Below are 13511 nucleotides of genomic sequence, written 5' to 3' on the forward strand. Positions count from 1 at the left end.
GTGAAGCCTTTAATTCTTGGTGTTTAAAGAAGATAAAGAGTTGAACACATTTTTCCTTATCAAACATTTTCAGGATAGTTATAACTCCTTCTAGACTCCCTGAAGCAGCTGGAGTGGATTTAAAAATCACCCCTAAAAGTATATAAAAAAAAGAGGATTAGGGTCACAATACAAAATGTATGAGATGATTTTAAAACTAATTCTGACCTTTTATACTCAGAAGTATAAAAAGTAACAGTTCTCAGAAAAAAGTCAAGAGATTAAATTCAGAAGTCAAATAAATATTTGTAGTGGCCCTAATCATCTTCAGTGAGAAACAGTCAAATAGTGCATTCAGAGCATTCTGAGCTCTGACTGTAAAATGCATAGTTCTGACATAGTGGAAGACAGAAGGAATCATATCACTTTAAAAATTCATCAAAACACTTTAGCAACAGAAACCTTTTCAAATTTATGCCTGAGATCTTCCTCTAAAAATGTACCAGGGCCACTTTGGTTTAAGAGAAAAAAAAAAAAAAAAAAAAAGCATCAACCTTTCTGGCTTGTTTTCTTTGGTGTTTTTACAGTAAAAGGCACCACGTGAATGTATGTAAAATGAAGATGGAGTCACATTAGATACAATGCAAAAATGTGCAAATGTGCTCAGCCTCATGCCTCATCCTATATACTGACACAGTATGTTTTGACATAAATGCTAAAAATACATGTATATATTAAGAAGTTTCAAAGAATATAATGATTGGTACTAAAAGGACAAATTTAAAATGCAAATCAGCAACCAGGCCATTAGTTTCTCAGTAACTGGAGACTTGAATGTACTATCCAATAGCTGCTCTATTTTAAGAGTCCAAAAAAAAAAAACCCACTGACTTTTACAGAATATTCTGTACGACCAGTATTTTAGAAACAAAAATCTCTAAGATCTGACCAGTTTAAAGCCTTGGCCAGTGTCCAGTATTGCTGGTGGAAACCAGTTAAGTTTAACTCTCTTTAGACATCGCAAGCAGACATTGCAAATCCACAGCAGATTCAAGCCACTACACCACAGTGCCAAATGGACCACGGGGTAGGTCATCCGGGGGAAGTACATGCTCCAGTGATTGGTCACATCACTTCCCGTTGGCAGATGCAGCGTATAGTCACTCCAATGTTTGGAGATGCCATAGGCAGCAGAAACTGACCTGCCCCTTTCTGACCACTGGATGTTGCTGTTTGAGTTGCAGTTATACTCCACCCACTGAGAGGTGAAGTCTCCGAGCTGCGGGGGATCCTCCAGCTGGACACCAGTCACTCTTGCAAGTGTCGCTCCCTGCACGGCCACGTACAGATTCTCCACCTTTCTGATATCCTTCACCCACGGCAAGGAGTTGTCACAGTCAAGCACCAGAATGAGGCGCGAACGGAAACTGGTATTCTTCTCCCTCCACCACTCCAAGATCTGATCCAGACGAAGTGTGTCTCCTCCTGATCAAGAACACAGACAAGCATATTATATATCACACTGATAAAAAGCGCATGAGTAGAATAAAAAAAGCTTGCATTCTATGACAGATTTCCTACATCAACTAAAAATAAGAATTACCTTTTAGCTATAAATAGTGCAATACATGCAACAAGCTTTGTCACTGTTAAACAATAAAAATACTGATATTATACTTGAAGATTGTAGCTAGTCCTCGCCTGACTACGTGAGCCATATTTGGGTGGCTGTAGCTCAGGAGGTAGAGCAGGTCAACTCTGAACAAAAAGACTGGTGGTTCAATCCCTGGCTTCACTAGTCCATATGTTGAAGTGTACTTAGCCAAGATACTGAACTCCAAGTTGACCCTGGCAGCTGTTCAGTGTGTCAGTTATTGCTTGTGCGAAGGGGGAAAAAATAAATATATATATTGATATCACGCTTGAAGTTTGTAAATAGTCCTAATCTGACCAAGCCATAATTGGGTGGCTGTAGCTCAGGAGGTAGAGTAGGTTGCTCATGAACCAAAAGACTAATGGTTCAATCCCTGGCTTCACTAGTCCACAGAAGTTGGAGGAATTAAAAGCAGACTAGTATTTGTCAGCACATTTGATCAAGGATAATCAGCATGTAGGGCAGTGATAGGAACAAAAAAAAAAGGTCTCAAGGAACACAGGGTTTTTGTTCCTCTTGACCACAGCTATATTAAAATGTAGAATCTATCTAAGCTGTACAGATAGTTCTTAGTAGAGTACAGAGTTCATAAACACTGATGAAGCTGCTCAGCTGAGTAGTGAAACCTTTCAATCTAAAAATTAGAAGTCCAATTGCCATGACTCAACTTCACCTGGACAACTGAGAATCTTCACTCTTTCAATTAAACTTAACAAATGAGTGTTCATTTATTAATTCAGTGAAACTGGGGTAGGGTTTTAATCTCTGAAAATAACACAAATTGTTTTATACATTAATATGCTGTTTGAAGGAAATAACCTAACCTAGTGTTTCCCATTAAATACAGTCTGAGGGTTCATACCTAAAACATTATTAACCGTGATTAAGCCCCTAAATGCTAAAACATATAAACATATATATAAACTTGACAATTTGTTGGAGGAAATCTTATTGCCAAAATTACACAATTAAATGTGCATGCCCAACTTGTATTTTTAGCATTAGAAATGTTAGTTATTGACCTTGATAACTGATACTCCACTCACCTGCCAGTGCCCACTCTCCAGTTCTGTGTGTGTGACCGCTGTAGAAAACCAGGTAGGTGTCATGTCGAGGCCCATCTGTTGTGCGAAGCTCCAAGAAGGATTTGATCTTTGCCTGCAGAGCCTCCAGCGTCATTCCACTTGTGGAATAGTCGCAGCCGAAACTCTCGATCAGGTGATGGGCAAAGAAACGCTGCATGTTGTTTAATATGCCCGTTGAACGTCGGTTCAGCTCCTGCACCTGCTCTGGAGGCAGCAGCATGGGCTGACCATCTGGACTACAGGGCAAACACAAAATAAAATAAAATTAATTCATCTTGTCTATTTAGATACTGTGGATAATCAGTCATGTAGCACAGGTCTGGGTATATCATCATTCCAATTCCTTGGATTTACAGCTGGGATATATTTAGATATTTAGCTCTTAGACCTGTTATCACATCAAGGCTTAGTTTTATAATTGACTGATCCTAAAGCCATGAGAGATAGTTGTTTACTTCTTGATCAAAAGTTATCCATTACACACTACCTGCAGTAGTTGGTGGGGATTACCACTGCGTAGCCCACACAGGTTCCACCCAGGGTGTTCCCAAGCTCATGGAAAAGCCCGTGAAACAGAGACTCCAGAGGCATGACAAGCAGAAACATGCTCACAAAGACGCTGCTGGAGGCCTGCACAGCACATTTAAACAAGTCAGTAATGAAATACTGGTTTCAACCTGAACTGATGAGAACATTTCTGCAAAAGATAATACAAGTATATAACTTAACTACAAACTGCAACAATTATCACATAATTTGGATGAGAATAACAGCATGTGCCTAAAAAAAAAAAAAAAGCAGGTTCCCACTTTAAAAAGGCAATTTTTGATAAATCATTGCTGATGTAGTAGTGTCTTCATCCAATAGGTTTTAGGAAGGCAGTGCAGTGCTGATGGAATTAGTTGATTTAAAAAAAAAAAAATCCAGAAAATTGTCTATGCAAAATACTAAACACTCCCTGGTTCTTTTATTTGACTATTAGCCAAAGTGATTTGGGATGTAGGAACTTAAGATGTGCCTTTCCATAAAAACCCTGTGATATTAAGCTGATCACGTGAGAATTGCTTGTAATTAGATGTGTAGGTGCCCATACCTGCCAACAAAGAGCAGCAACAGCAACAGTTGATACCAGTGTGAAGAGCACAAGGCGTTCAGAGATGAGGCAGAAGTGTCTCATGCCCTTTGAGGCCATGATCTTGTCCAGTCCGCTAAACCCTGGTCCCTGGGCGAAGCACAGCCTCTGGCAGTCACTGAGCTTGGTGTGAAAGCCCCACACGGTGATGACAAACACCATGTGGCAGATGGACCAGAAACAAACACATACCACAACGGCTGGAATCATCAGGTACCAGTGGTCCAGGTCTGTTAACTTCCGAGAGGCCAGGATGATGAAGGCCATTTCCACCACCAGCAAAGGCACAAGGGACAGCCGGCGCCACAAGCCCCGCCACACCAGGAAAGGCTGCCAGCGCTCGGTCACAGAGAGTCCACTGAAGTAGACATCCAGCAGAGGGTCGCAGATGAGCTGGCTGAAGAAGCAGGCCAGAGCGAACGGGTTGGTGGAGATGTTCAGAGACTTGAAGAACAGTACGGCGGTGATGACAGCAAAGCAGACCAGGTTGGAAAGAGCCAGGACAGCCTTCATCCGGAGAGCAACCATGACGGTGGCCAGCGCCACCACCAGCACCATGACGCTCAGGGACTTCTGGATGAGCAGTACCGTGCTGGCGGTGGCAAAGCCCGCCAGCTCCAGCCGCTCTGCTGAGGTGAGAAAGGCAGGACGGTACCTGGCACATCCAAACATCCTCTCCAGCAGCGCCCACAGCGTCCTCAGGGCCACGCTGGCCAGCAGCATGCAGTCGGCAGCCTGCTCTTTCACGTCGCTCTCCAGAGCGCGATTGTTGAGGAAGCAGAGCAGACCCAGCAGAAAGCCGTACCACAGGTGGATGAGGCTAAGGCTGACCCTCTCCATGCCAAAGTAATAGTACAGGATACTTGCTATCCCGAGGACAAACAGAGCTAAAACGAATATGATGAGAATCGTAGGCTCCGTCGTCCTCTCCCACCGGGCGTAGAGCCCCAGGCACAGGGCAAACAGCAGGTTGACACCGGACAGGTAGCCCAGCCACCGGACCGAAGACCACATGCTTACCTCTCCGTTGACCTCCTCCAGCCGGGTCATTGCTGCATGAAGGCAGTGGCTGACACAGTACCGTAGAAAACGGCACATATTAGTATGAAAAACAAACCGCCCAAATCCAAAAAACAGGCACTTTGTGGAACTAGCTAGCGTTAACTTGTTGCTGCTGCTAGCTATCAACGAAGCATCTTTGCACCGGTCGGTGTTAGCTTTACTTTACTTTAGCATTTACATCGTGAGTATCGCTGTGTTCTTTTCAGATCATGTCCAAGACAACAAGAAAACGGCGCCTTAAACAAACCGCCAGGAGAAGGAAAACCATAACAGTTCAAAAAGTTTGTCACGGCAAAAGTTTTGCGTCAGTTGACAAACGCCATAACACCGGATTCGACTACGGCAAGTGCTAAGGATCAGAATTAGTTGGGCGACGTTAAAGGCACAATCCGTATTTTTGTGATCCAGAATTTTCAGACAGATCTACTTTTAAGTGTTTATTTATAGATTTTAATTACTAATTATTTAACTAAAAATTATCAAAACGTTCATTTATAAACTGACTTCTTTTTTTTCCCTGAATTTTTTACTGTATGGTCCTTGAGCATAATTAGATTACTGAACATGACTACAGGGCACATCCTCTATTTGAAGTGACTGTTAATATTTCTTGGCTGAAACTCATACAGGCCATTTTAAAAGAAATAGCATGCCATGGCTCATTCTGTACTCAAAATGTAAGTAAAGCGAGTCTCATGGTGACAGAAAGGATTTAAAAAATACCAAAGGCAGGAGTTCATGTTTCAGTGTAATCTTCTTAAGCAGAAGAAAGAAAATCTGTCAAATCGTCCCAGTCTGTATTTTTTCAGATTGCATTTAGTCTACCAGTTTCTTTCTTGTGGGCCTTAAGGTAGGAATATTGAAGTTTATGTAAAACATCCATCAGGTGTAAGTTTAAATTTGAAACTTTAAACAAAAAGTTTCCTGAACAAAATGAAAATGCAGGAAATACACACTCACTGTCCATTTGGCCTTAAAGGCTTAGTATATATAGTGATTTCTGCTATGCATTATTAAAAGTATCACTACATAACACAAAGTAATCCTGCTTCATGGTACAGACTCCTAGTTTATTCATGTTTTTAATCACTACTGATATTAACAAATACGTGTATCAAAAGACCTGCAAAATCAACGAGCCGCTCTACACCCTGAGTCACAACAACCCCTTCAGAACTGCACACACAGTAAAGCAGTAAACAGCAGTAATACAAATGTAAAGGTGCAATACACACAAAAACCCCCAAACAGGCTCTTTGCGTTTACATTCATTTATAAAAGACATATACACCAGAACTACAAGCACACATTGTTCTGCAGTGTTGAGAATGCTGATAATGAAGATTAATCGTTTCATGCAAATGGATCAAAAGAAACAGTGGAAGACAATTAATCACAAAACACGCTTCTTCAAAGTATGAATATGTATGGTGCTAGAATTTTTTTTTTTTGTTTGTTTTAAACAGAGGAATCACTAGAAGAGATATGTGCATTAACTGGAAACCGATATGGTAATGGCAACAACACTCTGCTTTGGATCAACAGTAGAAATGTTTCTTGTTTCATTCATATGATTCATAAGAACTGGACAGTCGTGTGAGCACTGTATGTTGAAAGATTTGAGTTTCATTTTCTTCAGGATCATGGAAATCTGCTTACAATGTAAATTTTGACGAAAAGGCACAAAGACTTACTGGTGTTATTTTACGGGCCCATCATATTAGTTGTAAAACTGTTATAGGAAAATAATTTCAGTTTGTGACACCGTTTGGGATCAGTGATAAAGTGCCACAGACAAAAAAAAAAAACAAAAAACACACAAATTGTCATTGCATTCCTTCATTCACACTGACACACCCAACCACTCTTACACATTTAGCCCGTTCAGCAACACTCAACAACACATTAACATTTCACCTGGTAGTGTCTTCAGCTAAAACTGCTCCCTGGAGAATGTAGTATACTCAGATCTGGTTCTTGCTTGCTATTGCTAAAATCTACAGTTTCTCAACTGTTTCTGAGGCTCATCATGACAAAACAGTAAATTAGTGCAAATCTCTTCTGTCAAGTGAAACTTTTGACTGTGAGGAGCTCAGAACTGGGTCTTTTTGGATGCAGAATACTTACTGTATTTTCACATTGAAGTTCCAAAATTGTGTCAAAGAATACTGGTGCTAGAATGTCCATTTTGTATGAGTCACTGCACTTGCAGTAAATTACGCGTCCCCTGCTTGAGAACAAAAACTGGATTGGACATCTAAGAGCAGGTAATTCAGTATTAATATCTGTCAGGACAACAACGGGGGGAAAAAAACTGTTATACCTACTTTGAAACACTCGTACCTTGTTACACAATGAGTAAACACAGTTTCACATCAGTATATCTAGTAATACTCCTACCACATGGTTTTGAAATTGTTTAAAATGCTACAAATACCACTTTCTTGTAAAAGATACACAAATCATTCAGAGGATGCCAAGTTAAAATGGCATTGCCACATTTTACACTGGACAACACCAATGTTTTGTCTGTTGAGAATATATATTTCAAAACAATGATTTTTTTTTTTTTTTTTACTTGAAAAACTAAACACACATCAAGATTTCTTAGAAAGTCTAGCTGTATGACTGTGACAGAAGCAAGTACACCCGATCCAGTCAATCTATCTCAGTCTCTCAAGTGCAATCAAACTGTCAGGCTGTTCGAGTTGCTGTATTTGGCTTTTGTACTAAGCAGCCTGCCACACTAGCTTATTCAAACAGAGATTGAGTACAGAATGTGGACGAGCTGAATTTTGTCACTGAAGCTGACTTTGAAGATGGGATGGAGATCAAGGAGCAGGGACTTTAGATATCTCAAGGGCACTCACTTTCCAACTCTTAAAAAACCTAGCTATGTATCAAAATATATCCATCTTAGTGTGTGTGTGCATGTGTGTGCATGTGTGTGTGTGTGTGTGTGTATGTGCACATATGTGAATGTATGTGTGTGCATTCTCAGAGTGGATATGAGAAAATAATCTGTAAACTTCTCTCTTTCACACTGTGCAAACTGCATTGTTTTGAGGAGAGGGAGGAGAAGTTGGAGAAGAATGCAGCAGGTTAAATTTGGCAGCGCAGCAGTTGAAGGGGAGGTGACAGTTACGTACACAAAAGGAGAGAAGGAGTGGGTGAGTAGCTGGTTTAGCCTAGCTCTGAAGCAGGATAGGGTCCTCTAGCTCATGAAAGCCAGGTACCGAGCTGCTCTGGCTCTCTCCAGAATCTGAATCATAAGGTGTGTCAGGTAGCTCCATGAAGCTCCAAGCCAGCTGGTCATCCTCAAACTCAGAGCGCACCTGCACGGGCACATCGGCACAATCTTCTTCCTCATTGGAGTGGAAGTCCTGAGGGATGTAGAGCATCTCGGGGTAGTTGCGTGACACCAGGTCACTGGTGGTGGCTAGTGATACCTTACGGAAGGCAATGAGATGCATGTGGGAACATTTGACATATTTGTAGCGCTTGAAACCCAGCGACTCCACTGCCACACGCCAGCTGCGCATCATGAGAGCATGACGGTTTTGGTGGGATGAATCAGGGGTGATGATGAGCAGCAGGCCGTGCAGCTCCAGCAACTCGTGGGCCTTCTTGCAGCAGATCCAGCGCTGATATGGTGAGGGAAAGTAGGACAGGAGCAGGGAGAAAACCACAACATGGAAAAGCTGAGCAGGCAAAGCATCGATGGGGTTGTGGAGCTGGCGGAGGAAGGCCTCTACTGCATCACCTGCTAGCTGGAGAGGCTGCTGGAGCTGAAGGTTGAGGAAGTCACACTTGTACACACTCTGAAGAGGAGAAAAGGCAGAAATTCAGCATAAATCTTTTTGTGCTTTTAGTTCTCCTTTCTGCTGAATTTCTTTACACATTGTAACCACAACACTGATACCCTGCATGAGTCATTTCTGCTGTTGCTTTTGCTTGTAACGGTAGCACTGAGCACTAAGACAGGAAAACCTCATGCATTTTACTTGTGCAAAAGATTTACAATATGTTAAAAAGTGAACAGAATGAAGAAGCACTCATACCTCTACTGCAGGCACGATGTCAATACCCACTGTAAGGAATTCATCAAACTTCAAGAAAGGGTTGAAACAGCTTCCCACATCAAGAAGGCGCATTTTCCCCAACTGAGAAATTGAACTGTAACACAAATGTAGTTGAAAGTGATGGGAAATACAGTGCCTTGATGTGTAACTTTTTGTATCCCTTACATTCTCTTTAGAAATACAACAATCATGAGTTATGTTTTTTGCCTTATAGCAATACACAAGGACATTGACACTGGCTGATCAGTCTGTCATTCCATTATCACCCTCAAACTGATTACTATCTACACAAATCTAAAAAACAAAATGACAATTTTGCCTTAAACTACAGCAGTTTTAAAAAACATTTAAACCACATATTCCTGACTAAATAAAGCTGTTTGTATTATATTTGCTGAACATTTTTATGCTAACTGATACAGTATTGCTACTATGACCTTGAGGTCAAACTTTACATTCTGTTCCTTAACAGCAATGCTTTAATAATAGCAAACAGTCACAAGTATCTCAAAGTATTCCCATATTGTGTGTAATGTGCACTAAAGACTAGCAGTGGCCTCTAGAATATGAATTGTTGCTGATTACTTGTATATATAATATACAAAGATTAAGACATGCTGAATACAATGAGCATGCAGCACAGAATAGAGACAGATTCCGTGACCTACATGTAGAAGTTCCCGCTATAGCTTACCTGGGGATGGTGCTATATGGTTGGGTGCTTGCAGATGCTGCAGTCAGACCCGATGCAAATATGGCACTTTTCTCATCCTTTTCTAACATTCTTTTCATCCCACCATCCAAAAAATATTCTTGACAGACACTGTGGAAGTGGAATTACAACACTACTCAAACAACACAGTGGAAGTCACAATGGCATGTCACAGAAACACATCCTACAGGTTAACAGAACTCAGGAGTCACAGCCAAGAGTTCTAAAACTGCAGTTCAGACATGTTCAAAGACATATGAAGCCAGTCGTACCTACGGCACCATTCGATGCGTCCCTCTCCTTCACAGTTTTTGTTCCAGTGGTTGTCTGCAAGATTCTTCATGGCGAGGGCGTATTCACTCAGCGTCTGCTCATCCTCACAGTGTTCACGCCAGATCTTATCAAAGTCACCCACTGAGGGGGAAAAAAAACATGTATAATCAGAACAGAATTAACAAAACAAAAGCAGCTATTTTCGTTTTCTTCTGACATGCCTATTAGAAACAAGTAGTAAACATTCATAACCTACTTGCCAACTTTAGTCATCCAACTTAGCACAGAAACATGACAGTAAACCTTTGGTAAAACCTGCTGAAAAAGCTCAGGCTAAACTGTCATGTTCATCTCTGTTTCTCTAAAAACCATCATTAAAATGACCATTTCACAGTTATAATCCTATGTCCACAAAAATCCCCTCAGCACATACTCACAGCTACTCAAAAGTTTATAGCCTGTATGGTAGGCAAACACACTGATAAGGGAGAAATCCCATGACCACAAGGAAAAACTCTATCAGATTTGCAGAAATGAAAGAACAAGAGAAGTGGTGGTAAACAGCAGTGCTCTGAAAGCATGATCCAGTGCAGTGCCTACCAGGTCATGATTTACTTATTAACCAATCATGAAGTCTGCTAGCAGGATAGTTTCTCTGCTGTTATAGTCTCCAAAACAACCAGCTGTTCTCTCATACACTGGCAATACATATCTGATCAAACATTATGTAAAATCACTATATTATGGTTATATCATATTTTAAGGTGGAATAGCAAGGCAGAGCCTACATAAATAGCAAAACCTGGAATGCTTTCTATAAAACTGATAGTAAAGGATATGGCTACATTTGCTACAACCCTTATTTTAACTTTTTTCTGAACTTCTTAAGACATTTCAATGTTTTTCTGCTGTTTATATTGAGGTTTGAGAATAGTGAAATTGTTAAATGCATGTTTACAAAATCAGAGATAGTAAAAATAAAACTATGTGGCCAAATCCTGAGGCCTGTAAACTGCGATGTTGTTGCTCTGGTACAAGCATTACAAAGATTATAAAGTTTTCTTTACTCAAGATAAAGATTTAGCACCTGTGTCTCCACCCACACACCATCTCCTGTACAACTATGCACTTCCCCAGAAAGAGAAAATGAGATAGAGTGCAGCTTAAAAAACAACACCAAACCCCTGCGTGGGTAGGCATCAGAGCATTTTTAAGTCCAGGGCACTTCAGCATTGTCAGCAGCAACTTACAAGCAGTTTTTAACTGCAAGCTCATGACTGGAGTCAACCCGAATATCAGTGCAGTCAGTTTTTTTTCTCTGCGCAATGTCGGCATTTAGCATTCAGATGACATACGTCAATGCTGATGTGTTGTAAGAGGGTTTATCCAAACTTCCCATTTTACAATAGCTCCAGGCAAACTCATAAAAGGAAACAGGAGGAGCTTTTTGTCAGACAACTCTGATACAGTCTTTACAGTTTTAACATGACATCCAACAGACCTTTTTTCCCCCCAGTCATTGAAACACAAACAACTGAATGAAACTAAACTAAATTATGATCTTGATAATTTTATGTGAAAATAGTCTGGGGCTTGACAGAAAAGGCTGATAAAGAAAAACTACAGTCTTATCATGAGCTCCCATTAAGTGGTTACTTAGTTTTATCTACTTCCCCAAAGCCTAAAATCAGAAGATAGATAGATAAATAACCTAATGTCAGCTTGGACCTTAATTGTATTCTCTAGACAGTAGAGGTAAAAACAACAGACTGATGCTCTCATGAAGCACTTTCTCCACCTACCTCTTACAGGTTTTGGCTGAGATGACATTTTTGCAGCTTTGGATTTACAAGATTTTTGTATCAGCATGAAGGCTCTTGATTCTCGGGTATTTAAATCACTGTTATTTTAACTGTGAACAGTTTCCCCAGTTGATGTAATGATAATGTTATCATACGCATTAGTATAATAATAGAAATCCGGTATCTGACCATCCACCTGCTGTACCGTCCCTGTAGTTTGCTAAATGCAACACTCACTAACGTTGTGTCGACCGCAGCTGACCAGGCTCAAACTAGACTGTTATCAGGGAGGATTAGCGAGCAGAGTCTGTTCTGTTAGTGTGGAAATTATTGTCGGAAAGGATTTAATTTAGTATTTAGGAGCTGCCGTTCGGTTTTAGCCACAGACAGGGCCACAGACAGTGCCACAGACGGACACAGGGGCCCACAGAGGCTGCTCACCTTCTCTGTATTTCCTGCGCAGTTTTCTGTGGACGTTTTTGACGACCCCCGAGAGCTTCTCCTGCTCCTTCTTGCACGGTGCTTCCACCGGAATCGGCACGTAGAAAACCTCCAGGTGGTTGTCTGTCTCCCCGGTCTCGACGTTGCCCTTGGGGTCCATAGCACCGCACCGCCGACGCTGCCTCTGCCAGTTGCTTCCCCTTTTCCAAGCTGCAACCCGACCGGCGAACCGGTGCACCGACCAACAACACCCAAGCTGATTGGTTGACGCGCCTCAGAACTGACAGCCCGTTATCCAATCACGGGCTCGGAAGCATACCTAAGCCTGATTACGTGCCGTCAAGCATTCGGGTGCATCGTGTAAATTCCACATTCCTGAGGTTGTTTTTGCTCTTCTATAACGAATTAATTTTTATTTTATTTATTTTCTGTTATTTCAGTGCGCATTGTTCAGGTGCATCATAACAGTTCCAAGAGCCAATCAAATCTTCCTTCAAATAGACAATACATTTAAAAAGAGTATTAATAAACAGTGTCAATCAGAGATTAATTTACTGTAATATGGTAATGTGGCTGGTGTCAAAACTGTAAACTGCTAAACTGCTTTGGTAAACTGCTACGTCTCATTCTTGAGCATATATTTTGACTTGTCCTAAGTGTGCATATAGCGCCACCCAATGGTCCCAGCGTGATTTATTTTGTGAGGACTCAAGTTAGCTGACAATGCCAGTGTGTCTGTACACATTTGTTCAAAAGAATAAATGGCAGGGTTTATTTTAAAGGAGTTCAGTTATTGCAAAAAAAAAATAATTAATTTGCAGTTTTGACACAACTTTTGTCCTGATCTTAAGTTAAATTCAGTGTGAAGTTAGGGCAGTTTCAGTTGTTTATAAAGATTTCTTATCCAGACTGTAGTTCTAAAGTCTCTAAACCCCTTGACCCCTTGAGAGGACATAACTATTCCTCTCTCCCAAAAATAACACATAGCACTTGATAGCTACTGTGGTGTTTATTTACTGTAGCTGCAGATACACCTGCTTGTTGCACCATGAAACTGTCCTGATTGGGGTGTAATTACATCATAAAACTATGCAAATGCTGGTGTGTATTAATAATAAAAGGCAGTTGGCTTGCTGCAGTAGCTATTAAATTCTACTGTCACCACCAGAATATGTAGTCAACAAGGTTAGGGGTCAGCAAACATACTCTGATGACACATGGCCAAATAAGCTCCACCGATAGTGCTATTCTAAATCAATAATTATTCTCACTGGTGTTGTTGCATGGGC

At 41.0% G+C, this 13511-nt stretch overlaps 2 protein-coding genes across 2 annotated transcripts; both read right to left on the reverse strand.

Annotated features, from left to right (window-relative positions):
- Positions 1–513: 513 nt before the first annotated feature.
- tmem168b (transmembrane protein 168b) lies at positions 514–4948 on the reverse strand. The gene is made up of 4 exons (XM_026312170.1): positions 3812–4948; positions 3206–3348; positions 2680–2954; positions 514–1464 (listed from the first exon to the last, which is right to left on the reverse strand). Exons 1-4 carry the CDS (start codon positions 4946–4948, stop codon positions 917–919), a joined length of 2103 nt encoding a protein of 700 aa, XP_026167955.1. The 3' UTR covers positions 514–916.
- Positions 4949–6360: 1412 nt separating this feature from the next.
- samtor (S-adenosylmethionine sensor upstream of mTORC1) lies at positions 6361–12462 on the reverse strand. Its single transcript, XM_026312179.2, has 5 exons — positions 12223–12462; positions 9979–10120; positions 9689–9817; positions 8974–9088; positions 6361–8733 (listed from the first exon to the last, which is right to left on the reverse strand). Exons 1-5 carry the CDS (start codon positions 12380–12382, stop codon positions 8101–8103), a joined length of 1179 nt encoding a protein of 392 aa, XP_026167964.1. The 5' UTR covers positions 12383–12462; the 3' UTR covers positions 6361–8100.
- Between the last annotated feature and the right edge of the window lie 1049 nt (positions 12463–13511).

Source organism: Mastacembelus armatus, chromosome 6, assembly GCF_900324485.2.
Source record: "Mastacembelus armatus chromosome 6, fMasArm1.2, whole genome shotgun sequence".
Lineage (NCBI taxonomy): Eukaryota > Metazoa > Chordata > Actinopteri > Synbranchiformes > Mastacembelidae > Mastacembelus > Mastacembelus armatus.

Bases quoted from the DNA above. Each gene is read 5' to 3' on its own strand.
- tmem168b (XM_026312170.1), bottom strand. From the start codon at position 4,948: ATGTGCCGTTTTCTACGGTACTGTGTCAGCCACTGCCTTCATGCAGCA. The intron at 3,349-3,811 runs GTATGGGCACCT...TGTGCTGTGCAG, and splicing joins TTGCTGCTCTTTGTTGGCAG to GCCTCCAGCAGCGTCTTTGT. The intron at 2,955-3,205 runs GTAGTGTGTAAT...TTTGCCCTGTAG, and splicing joins ATCCCCACCAACTACTGCAG to TCCAGATGGTCAGCCCATGC.
- samtor (XM_026312179.2), bottom strand. From the start codon at position 12,382: ATGGACCCCAAGGGCAACGTCGAGACCGGGGAGACAGACAACCACCTG. The intron at 10,121-12,222 runs GTGAGCAGCCTC...TTTCCCCCTCAG, and splicing joins GCGCAGGAAATACAGAGAAG to TGGGTGACTTTGATAAGATC. The intron at 9,818-9,978 runs GTACGACTGGCT...CCACTTCCACAG, and splicing joins CGCATCGAATGGTGCCGTAG to TGTCTGTCAAGAATATTTTT.